Here is an 18,328-nt window from a genome sequence, read left to right as displayed (position 1 = left end):
AGGAACAGTATTGTTTGCGAGGTAAGGCGCCTTTCTTATTGCTCATATCAAAGCATCCCCTAATGCTGCATTTTTTCAATTCTTCCGGCCTGCTCATTAGCGTTTTTGCTGTGGCAATTTGTAAGTTGCATAAAAGTAGGGTTCTCCTCAGAATGCTGAATATATTCTGCTGGGACTCCATCACATCGCACGTCGTCAACTGTTATTCAATCGGAAATGCAGCATTATAGATTCTGCTTTCCACTGAACTAATATACCCAAAGATGCAGCCTCTCGATCGCACTTTTCGTGATTGTTCGGATCCGTTGCCTGTTTTATTGAAAATCGGAATAGCAGCTTGTAGAGGAGCTATTTACAGCTTTGATGTGTGTGTCAGTCACTTAAATACAATGAATGCAGTGCCTGAAAAAAATTAGTGGGGCGTATACCCGTGGTATTGCAGGTGATGAGCGCCAGCTAGTCCACAATACTCCACATTTTAAGGCGAGGCCCTTAGTTGGATATGTTTCAAGGTGAGCGTTTGAGGCACAGAAAGTAACGTGACCTAATGAAGGCCAGAAGCGAGGCAAATCATGTCCAGCCGTGTATAATAGATTATTATTGATTAGCAAAGTAAATTCATGACTGATTAGTGATTGGATTAAGGTGGTTTAAGGTGGTTTAATGTTAAATAAGGAGGGCTAGGGTTGATTAACAAGGATTAAGTTGGATTAGGGTGGTTTAGCCTGGATCAAGATGTAATAAGGAGGATTAGGATAATTTAACGTCGAATAATCTGCATGAAGGAGAATTGAATTGGATTAAGGTCGATTAAAGCGTATTAGGGAGCATTGGGGTGGATTAAGGTTCAATAAGGTGGATTAAGGTCGATTAGGTGTATTAAGGAGGATTAGGGTTCATTGAGGTGAATTAAGGTCTATTAAAATGTATTAAGGAGGATTAGAGTGGATTAAGGTCGAATAAGGTGCGTGAAAGTGGATTAGTGTGGATTCAGGTGAATTACAGTAGATTTTGCAAGACTCGCATTCGCGTCTCTTAGGCGATAGCTAAGGACACCTGGTAATCTTTTTCAGTTCTTGAATTTGCTTTGAACTGGGCTGCCATGCACGCGTGAGTGGGTGACGATTATTACTTGGTTTTCTCACGGATACAGGCAATGTGCAGGAGGCGATCGCGCACCCTTGCTGTTGACTTCTAGGCGGAGGCTGGAAATCTTCGCTTTAATAGCGAATGCGTTACAATCACCTTTCTTCGGTTTTGTTCTGTGGGCAAACCTTTTCCATACATGTAACACGAGCCGATGTCTTTGTATCAATGCGCTTTGATTACGAAGGTTGAGCAATGCATAATGATTATGGTTATGATGTAGCAATGCAGGGAATATTATGTAGGCAATAATGTTTAGCACTGCGGCGTATTAGTCACTTGTACTTCTATAAAGGATGTTTTATTCATCCTGCCTGAGTGATAAATGTTCTAGCTACATTTCACTAAAGACAACTTTGAGCCGTGCATATTACAAGAAGTTGGAAAAAAAAAAGCTGAAGCCCAATGCAGTTCCAACAATTTTCTCCCACCGACCTGACGTGAAGCACAGGAAGCCCCTTCGACAGCGGCATGACCCTCGAACTGACAGTAGCAGGTGATTGCTTATGCTTGCTCCTTGTCCCGCCTCTAATAATTTCAGCAATCATGATCTCGGTCGCTTAACGACGCAGCCAACGACACTATGATCCTTTATGCAGAGCCTGTCGCCACCGCATGCTTGCCCGCAATCTACAATCGGCGATAGGTCCCCCCGCTAATCAAAATCACAATTTTACTATCCTACTACATAATTTAACGGTATGTCGGTGTGAACTATCAAAATACCTTATCCAGAGGCGTTTCTTTTGCCTAAAGATATAGAATGCCTACTCCCATAGGTATACCCAGTATTTTTAAGCTTAATTGACACTGACGCTTAAAGAATAATCTGTAAATACTTTTCCTCAGCTTCTGTTATTGTGGGCGATGAGTGGTTGCCGGCACCTCTTCATCGCACTGAAATTGCACAACCGTCCTATCCAATGCAGAAACCACAGCACAAAAGCTACTTTGACATTGAGACAAACACATGGACGGACGATGCACTCGCCAGTAATTCATTATAAGAAGGCACGCTGAATATAATACCTGCTGTGAACATGCGCGCACATGCAAGAAAAAACTGCCAAACGGAGAGGGATGTGCCGCAAGCAATACTAGATGAGATGCACAAAGTAAAGCAGCGTATCATGTGGCAGAAAAAATAACTGGAGTGTAGAACTCGCCTCAAAGCTCCTTTTACATCGGTGTGTGTCATTCATACGGCTTTAAGTGAAACCAACCTCCTCATAAACGTTGCCTTCAGCATTTTACATGCTGTTATCACCATTTTTCACAATTTTCTACGCAACTGGGGCGCGCAACTGGCCCAAAATCATGCGCCTCCATCGAATTCTGCAGCCCGTCCGCGGGAGCCCAGGCGCAACAGCGTGCCGTGCGCAGCGTGCGCAGCCGGCAGGCGAGGAGAATCGAGGAGGAAAGCGCGGCGGGGAGGAGAGTATCGCTACTTTCAAATTATCAAGGGGCTTTAAGCTGATCCGAACTGAGGATCAGCTTAAAGGAGGAACTGAGGAACTGAGCAATTAGTAGAGAGCTATTCGGAGTAGGGATAGTGGTTTTATCGGCTGCATAAACTTAGACACATTCGCTTACTAACTGAAGTAACAATCGTGAGGTCAGCGCGCACCAGCAAACATGAATAGATCACACTGAATGACCGCAGACAACTACTGTCAAAATGCTGGCAGCAAGCGCAGCCGCCGCAGCGGGCGAAGGCTCGCGCGGTCTATCGCTTCAACGGAAACTGAGCGGTGAATGCACAGCGCATACAAAGGTCAGAGCCGTGTGGAGATAAGAGACGGTGCGGGCGACGGCCACCGCCGGGCAAAGTGCAGCGGAGTTGTGCAGAGGAGAAGTTGTTGACAGAGGAGAAGCTGCCCCCCCCCCCTCCTTCCCCGCTCTGCCTTCCCGCTTTCTTGCTTTCGCGTGGGAGATTGAGTGGGAGAAATACGCCTTTGGTGCCGGAGCACAGCGTCGCCCCGCCTCCCTCCCTCCCATCCCCCAGACTTTCGCGCGACGGTCGCGTTTGCTTTGTGCCGTGCGCTCGCTCTCCGTGATAGCGCGCGGCCCCCGCGCGCTTTCGCTCGCGCATACGGCGCGCGGCGACGATTTTATCGCCCTTGGAATCTATACGGAACGTCACGGCGACGGCGACGGCGACGCCTATGGCAGAAATCCGGTTGAAGTGTCCATATAATTGCTATCGCAATAAAAAGAAAATGGTGATACGTCATCGAGGCGAGGCCCCGCCCCTACGCGGATTTGTTGTGAAAACAATCGCACCCGAAGCCGGTCCGCTGCGGCGGCGCACCTGACGTAGACATCGAGAGACCAAGGAAGGTTCGCACGGCCGAGGAAGAAACCGCTTACCAAGAATCGCTGCGCGCTGCTAAGGGAGACTACCAGCGTCGACGGTGATTGAACTGTGCGATTACTATAGTGGGGCGACTTGACATCTGCCTTGCATCGCTTTGCATCACTACGTAAAACTTGGCATTAATTCGTATAACTTAGCATCACTTTGTAAAACTTAACTTACCGTCACTTGGCATTACTTCGAATTATATAGCATCACTTGGCATTACTTCGTATAACTTAGCATCACTTCGTATAGCCAGGACCACTTAGGAACAGATCAACTCCACTGTGTCTTTAGCCTTGCGACACTAGTGCAAGCTACTCCGATTTTTTTTATCTAGCATTTTTGTATAGTGTCCTTAATGTTTTTTTTTCTTTCCTTCAAAATCTACCTTGTACCGCTACCTACGACTGTAGGAGATCCGGTCATATCAACTTCTCTGCTTGTTTCCCACCAATACTCTAACGTCCCTTGCTTATCTCGACTGCTGACCGTTTCTGCATCCGCCGAGGATAAACCGAAGCGCTTCTGGAAGGTGTACGTTACCTACGGTTCTCACTGGGTGAATCACTTTGCATTCCATTAGGATGTACTGAGTGGTCTCCGGATTTTTGCTGCAGCATGCAGATGCCTCATCTAGTTCGCAATATTTGCTCCGGTATGTTTTTGTCCTTAGGCAACGGGCTCGAGCCTCAAATAGCAAGGCACTGCCCTTAGTGGTATCGTACAGATTTTCCCTTCGAATTTCTTTCTTCCAATTCTTGTAAATCACCATGTTCCCTTTGTTTCCATTCTTTGCATGCAATTAGCTGTCTGTTTTCCTTACTTTCTCTGTGGTGACTCCTGGTTTAAATTACCCTGTACTTGGTTACCAACTTTCTTGACCTCTTTCGTAAAAGGGATGCTAGTAAATCATCATCATCATCATCATCATCATCATCATCATCATCATCATCATCATCATCATCATCATCATCATCATCATCATCATCACTATGCAACGAACTGCGCAGGTCGGTCTGTGAGCTACACAAGACGGCCTGCGGCGTTCGAAGCTCCGAACACGCTCGTGCGACGCAGATACAACTGCGTTTGCATCATCCTCATAAAATGATACCATATCATTTGCCCACGCTTATAAATGCCCACGCTTTTCAGGTACAGATACTAGGACACTTTAGCCGCCCATTTATTTTCATCCATGTTCCCGAGTCTTTCTTCAAAACTAATTTTGCTCTGTGCTTCTCAGACTTCAAAAGAGGCCCAACCTATGTCGCCCTGCACTGCCTCGTTTGGGGTTTTACTGGGGGCTCCCAAAGCCATCCGGCTTACCGATTTTTGGTTAACTTCCAACCCCGACAAGATATCCGGTTTTAAGCATAGAATGTCATTTGCGAAGTGTAGCGCTGGCACCATTACTCCTTTCCAGATTCCTCGCACCACTTCATACATATTGTGGCCCCACAGTGCTCTGTGTTTCATTATTGCTGCATTCCGCTTCGCCTTTATCTTTAGGTTATCTTGGTAGGTGCCTAAGTAAGTCCTTCCTTCGTTTATGTATACGCCGAGGTAATTATTTTGCTTGACTATGGGTATCACTTGGGTCCGCTAGTAGCACTAGGTCAATGTTAGGCCCGTAGCCAGGAATTTTTTGGGGGGCACTTGCTGAAGGCCTTGTCTATTTGAGGAAAGCACCTATTTTTCAGTAATTCTTTCAGGTAAAGCACGGAAAGATCAAAACCACAGAAGGTGCCTGGGCCTGTCGTCCGGATACATCAATCCAGGGACCTTCTGTGGCATCATTTGTCCATTACGCATGTAGGACATCGGCTATGCCCATTTGCTCCCTGATCCACACCACTCTCTTCTTGTCCCTTAACGTTAGGCCTAACATTTTTCGTTCCACCGCTCTTTGTGCGCTCCTTAACTTGTTCTCGAGCTTCTTTGTAAACGTCCAAGTTTCTGCCCCATATGTTCGCCACATATATTGGCAAGTGCCTGTAAATCTTTTTTTGTCCGCTAGTAGCACTATGTCGTTCGCATACATCAATTCAGGGACCGTCTGTTGCACCATTACGCATGTAGGATAAATCAAACCCTAATTCGCTGCTTTCCAGTCGTCTTTCTATACCCTTAACATAAAGCGTGAACAACAATGGAGACAGAGGACATCCTTGCTTCACTCCATGGGAATTATCACCACTTCATTACCTTTTTGACATTATTATACAACTCGCACTATATAATCTCCCTCAGCAGCTCTACGAAGTAGTTATCTATGCCTTTGTGCTTAAGAATCATCTTCCTATTTTTATGTCCACTGCAGGACGAAGGCCTCTCCCTGCGATCTGCAATTACTCCTGTCCTGCGCAAGCTGATTCCAAGTTCCAACTGCAAATTTCTTAATTCCATCACCCCACGTTGTTTTCTGCCGTAATCGACTGCGCTTCCCTTCTCTTGGCACCGATTCTATAACTCTAATGGTGCACCGGTCACACACCCTACGCACTGCAAGGCCTGCGAGCTCAATTTTTTTCTCCTAAGGTCAATTACAATATCGGCTATCATATTTTGCACTCTGATCCACACCGCTCTCTACTTGTCTCTTAACGTTAGGCCTAACATTTCTCATCCCGTCGCTCCTTGTGCGGCCCTAACTTGTTCTCGAGCTTCTTTGTTAATCTCCAAGTTTCTGTCCCATATGTTAGCACCGGAAGAATGCAACAACTGTACACTTTTCAATGACAGTGGTAAGCTCCCAGTGAGTATTTGGCAATGACTGCCGTATGCACTCCAATGTATATTTTTTCTTCTGTATATTCCTTCACATGATCAGGGTCCCCTGTGAGTATTGACCTAGACAAACGTACTACTGCACAGACTGTAGAGGCTGAGTGGTGATCCTGAATTCTTGTTCTCTTACGTGGCTGTTAAAACATTATCTTTGTCTTTTGCATATTAATCTTCAACCATACTCTTATACTTTCTCGGTTAAGGTGCTGTTTCACGTGTTGTAATTCGTCCACACTGTTGCTGAACAGGACAACGTCATCTGCTAACCGAAGGTTGCTGAGATACTCACCGTTGATACTCACTCCTAAGCATTCCCAGTCTAATGGGTTGAATACTTCTAAGCATGCAGTGAATAGCATTGGAGAGATTGTGTCTCCTTGCCTGACCCATTTTTTGATCGGTAACTTTCTAATTTTATTGCGGAGAACCAAGGTAGCTGTGGAATCTTTGATATCTGCCAAGATATTCACGTATGCTTCCGGTACTCCTTGATTATGCAATGCCTCTATGATGGCTGGTATCTCTACTGGGTCAAATGACTTTTCATAATCTATGAAAGCTATATTGAGAGGTTGATTGTACTCCCCAGATTACTCGATTCCCTGATCGATGACATGGATGTGATCCATCGTAGAATATCCCTTTCTGAAGCCAGCCTGTTCTCTTGTTTGACTGAAGTCAAGTGTTGCCCTGAGTGTATTGGAAATTATCTTGTTGAATATTTTATACAATAGTGAATATAATTCTTCAAGTCCTTAACGTCTGCCTTTTCATGGATCAGTATAATCTTGGCATTAGAGTATAATCTCAGGTACAGTTGTAGTCGTGAGGCATTTTGCGAAAGGGCGGCAAGCTTTTCAAGCAGGATATCTCCACCATATTTGATTGAAACGACTTATTCTATCTTCTCCTGCCGCTTTTTCTCGGTTCATGTCTTGCAAGGTCCTTATAACTTCATCGCTAGTTATCCCGTTCATCACTACTTCGAATGAAGGTGGCGTGACGGGTCTGGGAACTGTACAGGTCAGTATAGATTTCTTCCGCTCTTTTTACTATTTTCACACCTGCTGTACTTGTTTATTTTTCACCGGTGACTGCTTTTCACCGGTTAACAAATGTTAAACGTTATCGCTCGGCACAGGACACGCCTGCATGTATCGGAAGTTTCTCGAACACTATCGATGCCTCTATCCGTTGTCTGTTGTCACCGATGCTTATGTAATCTGATTGTGTGAGCGACGCGAATTGTCTAGTACTTTCTGGAAGACACGCGGGCACCCGGGAATAATTTGGGAAATTTGATCGCACATGTATATAAAAGCCGACGCGCTTCGCCGCTCATCAGATCTCGACGATCGCCGACTGTGTTCGCCGATATCGTTGTGATTCGAGTGCAACTTGCTTTTGTGGGCGCAGGTTCGCCTAATAAAAAGACCGTTTCGTCATTCAGAGTTTTGCGATTGTTTTCTTCACCGTCACTACTACGTGACAATATAATCGAAATTGCTGATATTACCCTCCTTAGCTTTCAGTGCATACATCTTGCCTTGTCTTATGCAAAGTTTTCTTCTCTGATTTCATGCTGCGTCCATATTTTACTGCTTCCTCAATTTGTTCCACGTTTGAATTTTGAACATCCCTTGATTTCTTCTTGTTCATCAGTTTTGACAGTTGAACAAATTCTATCTGATCTCTTGAGTTGGATATTTTCATGCTTTGCCGTATTTTTATTAGGTCCTTTGTTATTTGCGAGATCTTACCTACTGGTTGCCTTGGTGCCTTACCTTCCACTTCAATTGCTGCTTCTGAAATTAGCCTAGTTACGGCTTCATTCATTACCTCTATGTTGTCTTCATCTTCCTCTTCTAAAGCTGCATATTTGTTTGCGAGCACCAGCCTGAATTGGTCTGCTTTTACCCTTCCTGCCTCTTTGTTGGCTTATTTCTTCTTAACTAATTTTATTATTTCTCTGAGAAAATAAACTTGAGAGAAATCCTAGACCGCACTAACCTATGGTCACTGCACTTTACCCTACCTAACACTTATACATCCAGCACTATACTGGAATCGACATAAAGTATGAAATCTATTTAATTCCTTGTTTTGCTATTAAGGCTTTTCTAGGTCCACTTCCTGTTGCTGTGCGTTCTGAAGAAAGAATTCATTATTCGGAGCTTACTTTTTTGCGCGAATTCTACCAACATCTCTCCTCTAGCGTTCCTAGACTCGATGCCGTAGTTGCCAATTGCTTGCCCACCAGCCTGATTTTCTCCCACTTTTGCATTGAAGTCACCCATGACTACAATATACTGAGTTTCCACTTTCTCATCGCTAATTCAACATCTTCATAAAACTGTTCTATTTATTCGTCATCGTGGCCGGAGGTTAGAGCGTAGGCTTGTACTACCTTCATTCTATACCTCCTATTCAGCTTTATTACGACTGCTACCCTCTCATTAACGCTGTAGAATTCATCAATGTTGCCCGCTATGACCTTATTGATAAGAAAAGCTACCCCGTATTCTCTCTTATCTGAAAGACCTCTGTAGCACAGGACGTGGCAGTTAGTCAGCACTGTATAAACCTCACGAGTTCTTTTAACCACACAAAGGCCAATAATATCCCAGGCAGTGCCTGATAATTCCTCAAACAGCCCTGCTAAGCTAGCCTCACTCGAACGATGAGGTGCTTTAGAATATCCCATAACTATTCCCTGTATGCATTGTCATAGGCTCCTTTAATATCCAGAAATGCTATCGATCAAGATCTATTCTGAGCTACTGAAACTACTGAAGAAAGTGGGGTGTACAAGTAGCGCGCCCTCTATGGAGTGTTTCTTTTTTATATTGGTACCACAGTTTTAACCCTTGAGCTAAATTACTCGATGTGGCGACAATGACTTCTACGAGAAATAAAAATGATTTTTGAATGATTAACTTGATTAGAGCAATTACCTTCCTAATTACTTTGCGGCACATATTTCAACGTTCCAACTGTATGTGCCTTGCAAACCAGCTTCAATTTACGAAGTGAAGCTAGTGGGTTTGCAAGACATATACAGTTGAAACGAATTCTGAGTATAGCACCGGTTTCGAGATATGCGTTGTGAAACTTGCGGTAAAGATGCAACGTTGACCTGCTTTTTTTTTTTTTTTTTGAAGAAAACGTTGTTTTAGGCAGTACAAAAGTACTGAAACGCCAATGCATTTCGTCGAACACTTTGAAAATATCTCGAAACTGGTTTAGTGCTGAGTAATAGTTCCATGTGTATATGCCTAGTGAGCACACCGGCTACAATGCATAAATTGAAATATGTGCCGTGAGGTAATGATTGAAGAAGTTAATTAGAGTGATTATGACAAATATTTAGTTAAGCATTTTGATTTCTCATAGGCCATGTTTTAAAATTTGGTGCAGCTAAAAAAAAAAAAAAGCCTGGTATAGAAACACGCCAAGTGCGACAGAGAAGCACTCACTTAAAGAGGTAGTTGGCTGTTTCCGCAATCTTCTTGTATTCTACACTCTCGATGAACTGAAATCCAAGGGCGAGGTGCCCTTTCTTGTCGTTTCCGAGGGCGTCCTGGCGGTTCTTCAACTCCTGCAAAGGCCATGATATGAACAGAATTCAAAGGGCACAAAACTCATTTCGGAAATGGTAAGAAAAAGTTCGTGATCTGTAGACAATGCTGCAGTGAAAATAAAAACAAAGTAGCGCCACAAAATACTACTGTTGCTATTACTACAAAATATAGGGCATGCAAATCATAAGGTGCCCGGATGTTCAGGGAAGAAATGGTAGCTCTGACAAGCGAACAAAATGTGTACTGCTGGTGTACGATCACATGAAATGCTGATAAGCCCACAAGAGAACGCACGGGGAAGTGAAATAGGCCAAGGTCGGTTTCCCTAAAATGTGCACACTAACCTTGAGGAGCTGCAGCCTGTCGGTGCTCTTGAATTCACTTGATTTGGCCAATACGTGCAGGATTCCGTAGTGGTAGATGCGGTCGTTCCACAGACCTTGGAAGCTGTTTTGGCCATCGGACGTTTTTAGCTGATCGGCGATCATTTTTCCGTACCTAACCCAACCAAAAATTGACAATCAGACGTCAGAGTGCGCTGGGAAATCCATTTTATGTGTATTTACAGAATGCAAAACTTAGCTTTGAGGCTAGCGCTCACATGTGCTATACCTTAAGGCGCGGATATAGTTGGGCGTTTCTAGAGCACCAGGCTCCGGTCAGCGAAGCATGGCCTTCAATTTTGTGCGCGCTGGCAGGTTTTGCTGCGGTCCTGCCACTCTGTGCACAACCCAGCACGATTCTAGATCGGAATTCTAGATAGAATTCCAGAGGAAACGCCCCCCATAGCGTCCATGCATTGAAATTGGCAACCGCAAGGGCGGCTCCATGTTGCTATTTTGTGCAGGCGCCTAAGCGCAGACGACCAGATGAATGCAGGCGAGCCGCTCAATCAACGCGGCCCAAGCTGATGATGATGGCATCCCCTTTGAAACAGGGCGGTGACAAGTAATCACCTGTAGTCGGGTGCAACTTAAGAAAACAGGAGAGACTCCGCCCAGATGACCCAAGTGCAGCAGCCCTCCGCGACTAAAAAAATTGTCCGGCTAACACGACTCGCGGCCCAGCTCGGAGCGCGGGCTTCCATGTTCTCCGTCGGTGGGGTCACCGGCCGCCCGGCTAATGACGTCAGTCTAGAGTGCACGCCCATCGGTGGAGCTCGTGTTCATCCGCCTTTGAGGGGCAAATGCCGCTGCCTTCTAAAGTTGTACCCGACTATAGTCTGCTTGATTCAATAAGGTATATAATCAGGCATTTTTGTATACATCTCCTTAATATTTTTTTTCCTTTCAAAATCTACCTTGTACCGCTACCTATTTCTGTAAGAGATCCGGTCGTATCAAGTTCTTTTCGGCCTTTTCCCCATCAATACTCTAAATATATCTTGCTTATCTCGACTGCTGACTTCTTGACGCTTCCGTCCACGTTAAACGCGCTTCTGGAAGGCGTATACGTTACCTACGGTTTTCACTGGGTGAATCCCTTCGTATTCCATTAGGATGTGCTGAGTGGTCTCCGGATTTTTGCTGCAGCATACGCATGCCTCATCTAGTTTCGAATATTTGCTCCGGTATGTTTTGATTCTTAGGCAACAGACTCGAGCCTCAAATGGCAAGGCACTGCTCTTTGTTTTATCGTACAGATTTTTCCCTTCTAATTTCTTTCTTCTCATTCTTGTAAATCTCCAATGCCCTTTTTGTTTCCTTTCTTTTCATCCAGTTCGCTGTCACTTTCTCTCACTTTCTTTCTGATTACTCCTGGTTGTATATTTACAGTTTCGATTATCCTGTACTTGGTTACTAACTTCCTTGACCTATTCCTGCATTCTGTGTCCACGCTTTTCCTGTACAGATTACTTGTGCACTTTAGCCACTGTAAGCCTGCTGCTAGACGCGCTAGTTAGTTCTTTAATTGCTGCTCGGAGGGCTTAAGATCGGCGTTTTTGTTCAACCTGGTCTCGCCGAACGAAACGGCTGCGGAGAAAGGGGAGAGAAACGGCTAACGGTGGGTTGCCGATGGTCCTTGCTTGACAGGCAAAGCACAATAGAATAATTGGTCCGCGCGGCGGATGCCTGTCATGGTGACGGCGCCGAGATGAGCAGACGCACGGCTCATGACACTGCCAGTTTAAAACCGGCACGCGTGGAGGGACGATTAGTGGCAGCAAGTCGTGACGCGCCAACGACACTTGTCGGTTGTGGCTCACGGTTCCGAAATTCATTCGGAGACACGCTTTCAAGTGGTGTCAAACGTGACGGACGCGATTACGGTTAGTCAGATGTACTTGCGGACCGACTGGCTCTGAGCAATGACGGGGCGACACATGACGACGCCTTTAGTGCCCATAGTAGACAAAGCGGACCTCAAGAAGAGGGAATATCGGTGCTTTGTCACATACATCGCGTGCGGCCGTCCTGACAGCAAAAGCTAAGAGGTCCCTGACTGCGTCTGTCTATATACTGATGTGCTCATACTCATACTCATCGGCACCGAAAGGGTGAACGCAGTACTCACGCACCTTTCCCATTGTAACCGTTCTTGCATGGCGTTTCGGAGACCGTTGCCAATTGACCATTGGGAAAAGCTTCTCTGAGCAAGCATCTACTGAACAGGGTTCGCGAGCCTAATGGCTCGGTTGACAGCTTTCAATAGAGAGGTTTAGCTCGTCCGGTAATCGGGTAAACGCGGGCGGTCCGGGCGTTGGGGCGTGTTAGCGGAACCGTAAACGTGATCGGCCTGTATGGTGCTGCTACCTGGTGGCGCAGAGCTCAAACTGACAAAAACATCTAATATTGCTGTAACCACGTGTATTCTACTTCGCTGCTGGTGTAAATTTTCGGCCGTGGCGTAATCATGTTGCTGCCGAAAATTTACGTCCTAATCAGCAGCCACCATGGTTTTTTGTCGCAAATTGAAAGCCGTCGTAATTATGTAAAGTTTTCTTTCAGGCTTGAAGTATATTTTGCTTCGTTACTTTTCAGTTATGTCTAATCTCATTGCTGTGCGTGACATCGCGATTCTTCTCTTGTTCTGCTGTTGCTCTAGAAGGCCTTTAATTATGCTCGATGAGGTCTGTGTCGCAGCATAAATCTCGCATATATCACTTGTAACCGCGAACTTTAGAACCTGCGGTGAAAGGCTTACTTTCTAGGGTGTGAAGACTTGGTTGATTAACTATCGAGTAATTTTCTAGTGCCTTAGTCGCAGTTAATTCTTCAACCAACTTGATTAGCTGAGCGTGTCATCCAAAAATCTTTGTGCGCACACGTAGATATCTCGTGAACTAACTCGTCTTCTTAAGAAGTAACGTTTCTAGTGCGGCAATGATTATTGTTCATAAATGGCAACCCCAAAATACAAAAGTTAAGGCTGCATGCTGCAATCACTGAGAAATGGTTAATTCGCACAAAAATTAGGACAGAGAACAAGACAAAAGTACAGGAGGGCTCCATCTCTCTCATGTGTATTGCGCTATTACTGGCTTACACTTCTACACTATTGAAACGCAAACATATGAACAAAAGACATCACGAATTCGAGGAAATGCCGGAGTTGCGGTAGCTACCCACTAGAAAAACAAAGGACCCTTTGTAAAAAATGGTGACGCTTCTCAGACCACTTCAACATCCTGTACAGATCATCTTGGTGCAGATAGAATGACTCTGAACAATCAAAATACTGCGTGCTATTTATTGTTAAATGGAAAAAGCTTGTTTGACACCAGTAATTATAAATTTGACAAGTGTGTGCAAGAAGCGCCTGAATTATTATTGCGATAGCACTTATATGGACACTCCGACTTCTGCCGTCGGCGCCGTCGTGGCCGTCGCCGTGAGGTTCCGTATGACGTCAACGGCGATGAAATCGTCGCCGCGCTCCGGACGTTGTATGTGCGAGCGAAAGGGCGCGAGGGACGCGCGCTTTCACGGGGAGCAAACGCACGTCGGAGAGCAAACGCGCGTTATGCGCCGTTCTCCCCGAAGGGCTGCAGAATTAAGCATCTCTTTCCTCCTTTACAATCACCATATATAGAGAGCAAACGCGACTTTTTTCCGCCGTGCGAAAGCCCGTGGGGGGACGGGAGGGAGGGAGGGAGGGGAGGCGACGTTTAGCTGCGGCACCAAATGCGTATTTATATAAAAAAGTTGCGAGGCGAGAAGGTGGTAAAGACTTCCGACGCTGCTCGACGAGTTCCACGTTCTGATCTCGTCGAAAACCTCCTTGCCGCCCCCAGAAGCCCTGGCAACATTCACCAACGCCGCGCGCGTTCGGTGCGAACGCGGGCAAAACGGTGACGGTGTCGACACGAGTTCTGCGCGTTGCTGGTGCTGCTGCATGTCCAAGTTTACACAGCTGATAAAACTACTATCCTTACTCCGTATTCTCTACTAAGTTGCTATCGCAATTGATGCTTCGATTTTCAGGTGAAGCTGCGACGAATTTTTTTATATAAATACGCATTTGGTGCCGCAGCTATATACTTAGTATATGCTTAGTATATTCTAGGCACTATACCGCAGCTAAACGTCGCCTCCCGTTCCCCCCTCGGCCTTTCGCGCGACGGCGCTGAACGCGCGTTTGCTCTCTGCCGTGCGTTCGCTCCCCGTGAAAGTGCGCGTTCCTCGCGTAATTCATTTCACTCCCACATACAGCTTCCGGCGCGTGGCGACGATGTCATCGCCGTTGACGTCATACGGAACCTCACGGCGACGACGACGGCAGAAATCCGCTTTAGAGTGTCCAGATAATTGCTATCGCAATAAAAACAAGGCGTAATATGTGTGCATGGGTCAACAATGGCCAGGAAAATAAGCAATGTACCAAAAACCACAAGGTGAAGTACACTGCCCTCAAGAAAGGGGTTATCTATGATATACCTTCATCATGTGGCCGACGATACATAGGGCAAACAGGCAGGTGTCTGAATGACTGGACAAAAGAACATGCAGTGTCTTTGGAAGAGATCCGCTCCGGCTATCTCACTTTTCAGCATCGACATTGCAACGTACAATTTCATGACATGAAGGTACTAGAAAAGAGTGAAGACAATCTGACACGTGAAGTTTTAAATGAAATTAAATAAATAAATTATGGGAATTTATGTGCCAAAACCCCCATCTCATTATGAGGCACGCCGTTGTGGGGGACTACGGAATAATTTAGTCCACCTGGGGTTCTTTAGCGTGCACCTAAAAATAAGTACACGGGTGTTTTCTGCATTTCGCCCCCATCGCAATGCGGCCACCGTGGCCGGGATTCGATCCTACGACCTCGTGCTCAGTAGGCCATGAAATTTTAGAAGCCGTAGCCATTGACCGAAGCGGGCAACCATGTATTAGTGCAAAATCGATACTAACAGACAAGCAAAAACGATACCTCCACAAAAAACGGTCTATCAGCCTGTGAAACGGATTAATAGGGTGACACCCCCCCCCCTAAAAAAAGTCACACCCATGGTTGCCTTCTTATATATAATGTGTGAAAAACAGTTGCATACTCCTCCTGCATGTGTTGTCGCCCATTCTGTCCTAGTCAGTGCTTTCCGCTGGAAAACTTTCCCCCTATGTGCAACCAATGATCTCAGGCAAACTATTATTGCGATAGCAATTATATGGACACTTCAACCGGATTTCTGCCGTCGCCGTCGCCGTGAGGTTCCCTATAGATAAAATCTTCGCCGCGCGCCGTATGCCCGAGCGGAAGCGTGCGGGGACGCGCGCTATCACGGAGAGCGAACGCACTCAATCACCCCTAGAGACGCGCCCCGCAACGTGGTCGATGGACGCAATTCTGATGGGCTGCGCCGATTTCTTGGCTTCACCCTGGACAGTGAGATCCTAGCGTACGTTCATCGATGTCGCCTGCTTCCTAACGACGAGAGGATTCTAGAGACACCAACCAGAAGTACGTGCGACGAGCAGTGACCTTTTTAAGGCCAACATTCTCCTGCGACGACGCCGGATGCTTCGCTAGGCCTACCGCGTCGGGCCGAAGAGTACGGAGCTCCGCGATGCAGCTGTGCGTTCTCCAGCTGCGCCGCGTCGTCGGCCGAGTCCGCACGCCGTAGTTCACCATGAAGGTCGCAGTAGAGGGCATCCCAATTTCTCGGGAGGAATTAGCAGCCAGTGATTGGTTGACTAAAGTTAACAAGCTACGGGTAGCGCGAACAACACCAGGGCAAGCCGTACCCGATTTACTCGGAGACAAAGCGGGACCGGATCAACCGCCGCAAAACAACAAAGGCCAGGCCTCGGGTGCACCTGCGAGGAAGAAGGCATCTGAACCAACGCCTCGGCAGCGAGGACGCTTACTAGCCAAGAAATCTGTAGCTTCGAACCAGCCTCGCTTACCCAGCAACGCCCTCAAGCTGATAGTGCGCCCACGCGGCGGACTGCTACTCTCCAAGATCTCGACCTACCAACTACTGGAAGCGATCTGCATGGCTGCTCGCTTCACCAGGGACGCCGTGCCTCACCAAGACCTAATACAAGCTAACCTGATTCAGAACACCTTCGCGTACTGCACCCCAGACGTCCAAAGAGCTGAACAGGTCCTACGACTCAAAGCGATCACCATCGACAACAAGGAGTATGAGGTCTCCGTCTACTGTGCTCCAGACGATAGCTCGGGCCGCGGTGTAATTCGCGGCGTCGATCTTTGACTGGACCGAGATGCAATTCAAGCAGAATTGCAAGATGACCGCAACGCAGCCATAGTGGACTTTCGGCGGCTCGGGAACACCACTGCAGTACTCATCAGGTTCGCTCAGCCCCAAGTGCCGACCTGGGTCTACTTTTGCAACAGTCGACACAGATGTAACTTATTCAAGAAAAAGTACGAAGTGTGTTATTACTGTGGCGAGCTCGGTCATCGAGCCGACGTCTGCGCTAGCCCAACGACCAAATGCAGAGGCTGCGGGCTATCAAATCCGCCAAACTGACCACACGTGCAAACCAACGTGTCGCCTGTGTGGGGAGGAACATTTCACGGGCGATAGTCGCTGCAAGGAAATCTACAGGATCCCCTACACGGTCAAGCGCCGGCAGTGGGAGAATTACCGACAAGCCGAGGCGAACATACTCAAGGCCCAAGAGCCTGCAAAGCAGGTCACGCTTCAGCACACCAGCCTATGGGACCGCCATCGCTCCGGCAGCCGGCAGCGGCAGCCCCGGGACCGCTCGAGCTCCTTTCCATCGCTCGAGTCTACCACTCACCGGGGCGGTCCCGGACTCCCTCCCGGAGCCGACACGGGCCACCTGCAGTCATCCAGCAGCCCCGAGCCTCTTCTCCTCCTCCGCGGCAGCCACCTGGGCCACCGCCATCTCCGCCCATCCAACAAGAACATCAACTACCGGTGAGTACGCAGGAAGGGACTCCCAGTACTCCAGACACACACAAAGCGATTGTAGAACTGACAGCAGTCATCCAACAACTCATACTCCGAGTAGACGCTCTCGAAAAGCGAACCGCTTCACACACCCCGTCTCCGCCCGCTCCGCAGGTCCCACCTACGGCGGTACCTATGGAGATCACACCCTCCAGCAGAGCCACACACAAACGCAAAGCCCCGGCCGACAACGACCCCCCGGCGGAGGATTGGCAGGCACGTCTCGACAGACTCGAGCAAAAATACGAACTCAGTCAAACTCACATCAGAGCTCTAGAAGCACACATCGAACGGTCACTCCACACAATCGGCTCACAGATCGCCCAACAAATTGAGACCCTGAGTAAAACTATAGAAGCCCAGGGAAAACCCGTAGCGGTCGCTGAACTCGCGGACTCGGCGCTGCCACTCCCTCCAACCCCAGAACTTTCCCACGTCAATCATGGCGGTCAGCTCGGGTAACACCACCGTCTGGCAGTGGAACTGTCGTGGGTTCGCACGTAAGCGTCCGGTCCTCCAACAGTTCCTCACTGCGAGTGATCGCCCCGAATTGATAGCCCTTCAAGAAGGTGGCAAGAACACGCAACTTGCCGGTTTCAGTACATACCTATCGGAACGAGTAAAGCCTCAAGTAGCCACTCTCGTCAAACGTAATCTCACTGTCCTCCAACACAATTTGGATCCTACTTTTCCCGAACACGTATTCTTAGAAATATTACCTCGACCCTCGCGCAAACGTCGCACTAGTCTGTTTGTGCTAAATGTTTACAGCCCTCCCCGGGCCCATAAAGACGTTTTCGGGCCCCTTTTCCTCAAAGCCCAGCAGCTAGCGCAAGGGCGGCCTCTCCTCATCATCGGTGACTTCAACGCGCATCACCGCGCTTGGGGCTACCACTACGACTCGGCCAAAGGCAGACGCCTCTGGAATGACTGGAATACGCACCAGCTCACCCTCATCACAGACGTCTCCTACCCCACTAGATTCGGTTCGGGCCTACACCGAGATACAACGCCGGATCTCGCCTTTACTAGCTCCGGAGTCAAAGCTACTTGGTGTCACAC

General features: G+C 47.4%; 1 protein-coding gene across 1 annotated transcript in view; it reads right to left on the bottom strand.

Annotated features, from left to right (window-relative positions):
* The window catches only part of LOC125940848 (uncharacterized), a 62,347-nt gene that overhangs the window by 16,659 nt on the left and 27,360 nt on the right, over positions 1–18,328 (bottom strand). The window contains exons 6-7 of the mRNA XM_049657456.1: positions 10,224–10,377; positions 9,775–9,896 (exon numbers count right to left, since the gene is read on the bottom strand). Of these exons, the coding sequence (XP_049513413.1) occupies positions 9,775–9,896; positions 10,224–10,377 (276 nt within the window). The remainder of the gene's footprint in view (positions 1–9,774; positions 9,897–10,223; positions 10,378–18,328) is intronic.

This window comes from Dermacentor silvarum, chromosome 10, assembly GCF_013339745.2.
Source record: "Dermacentor silvarum isolate Dsil-2018 chromosome 10, BIME_Dsil_1.4, whole genome shotgun sequence".
Lineage (NCBI taxonomy): Eukaryota > Metazoa > Arthropoda > Arachnida > Ixodida > Ixodidae > Dermacentor > Dermacentor silvarum.
Note: the sequence above shows the minus strand (reverse complement) of the source record. Positions and strands in the feature narration are given on the sequence as shown.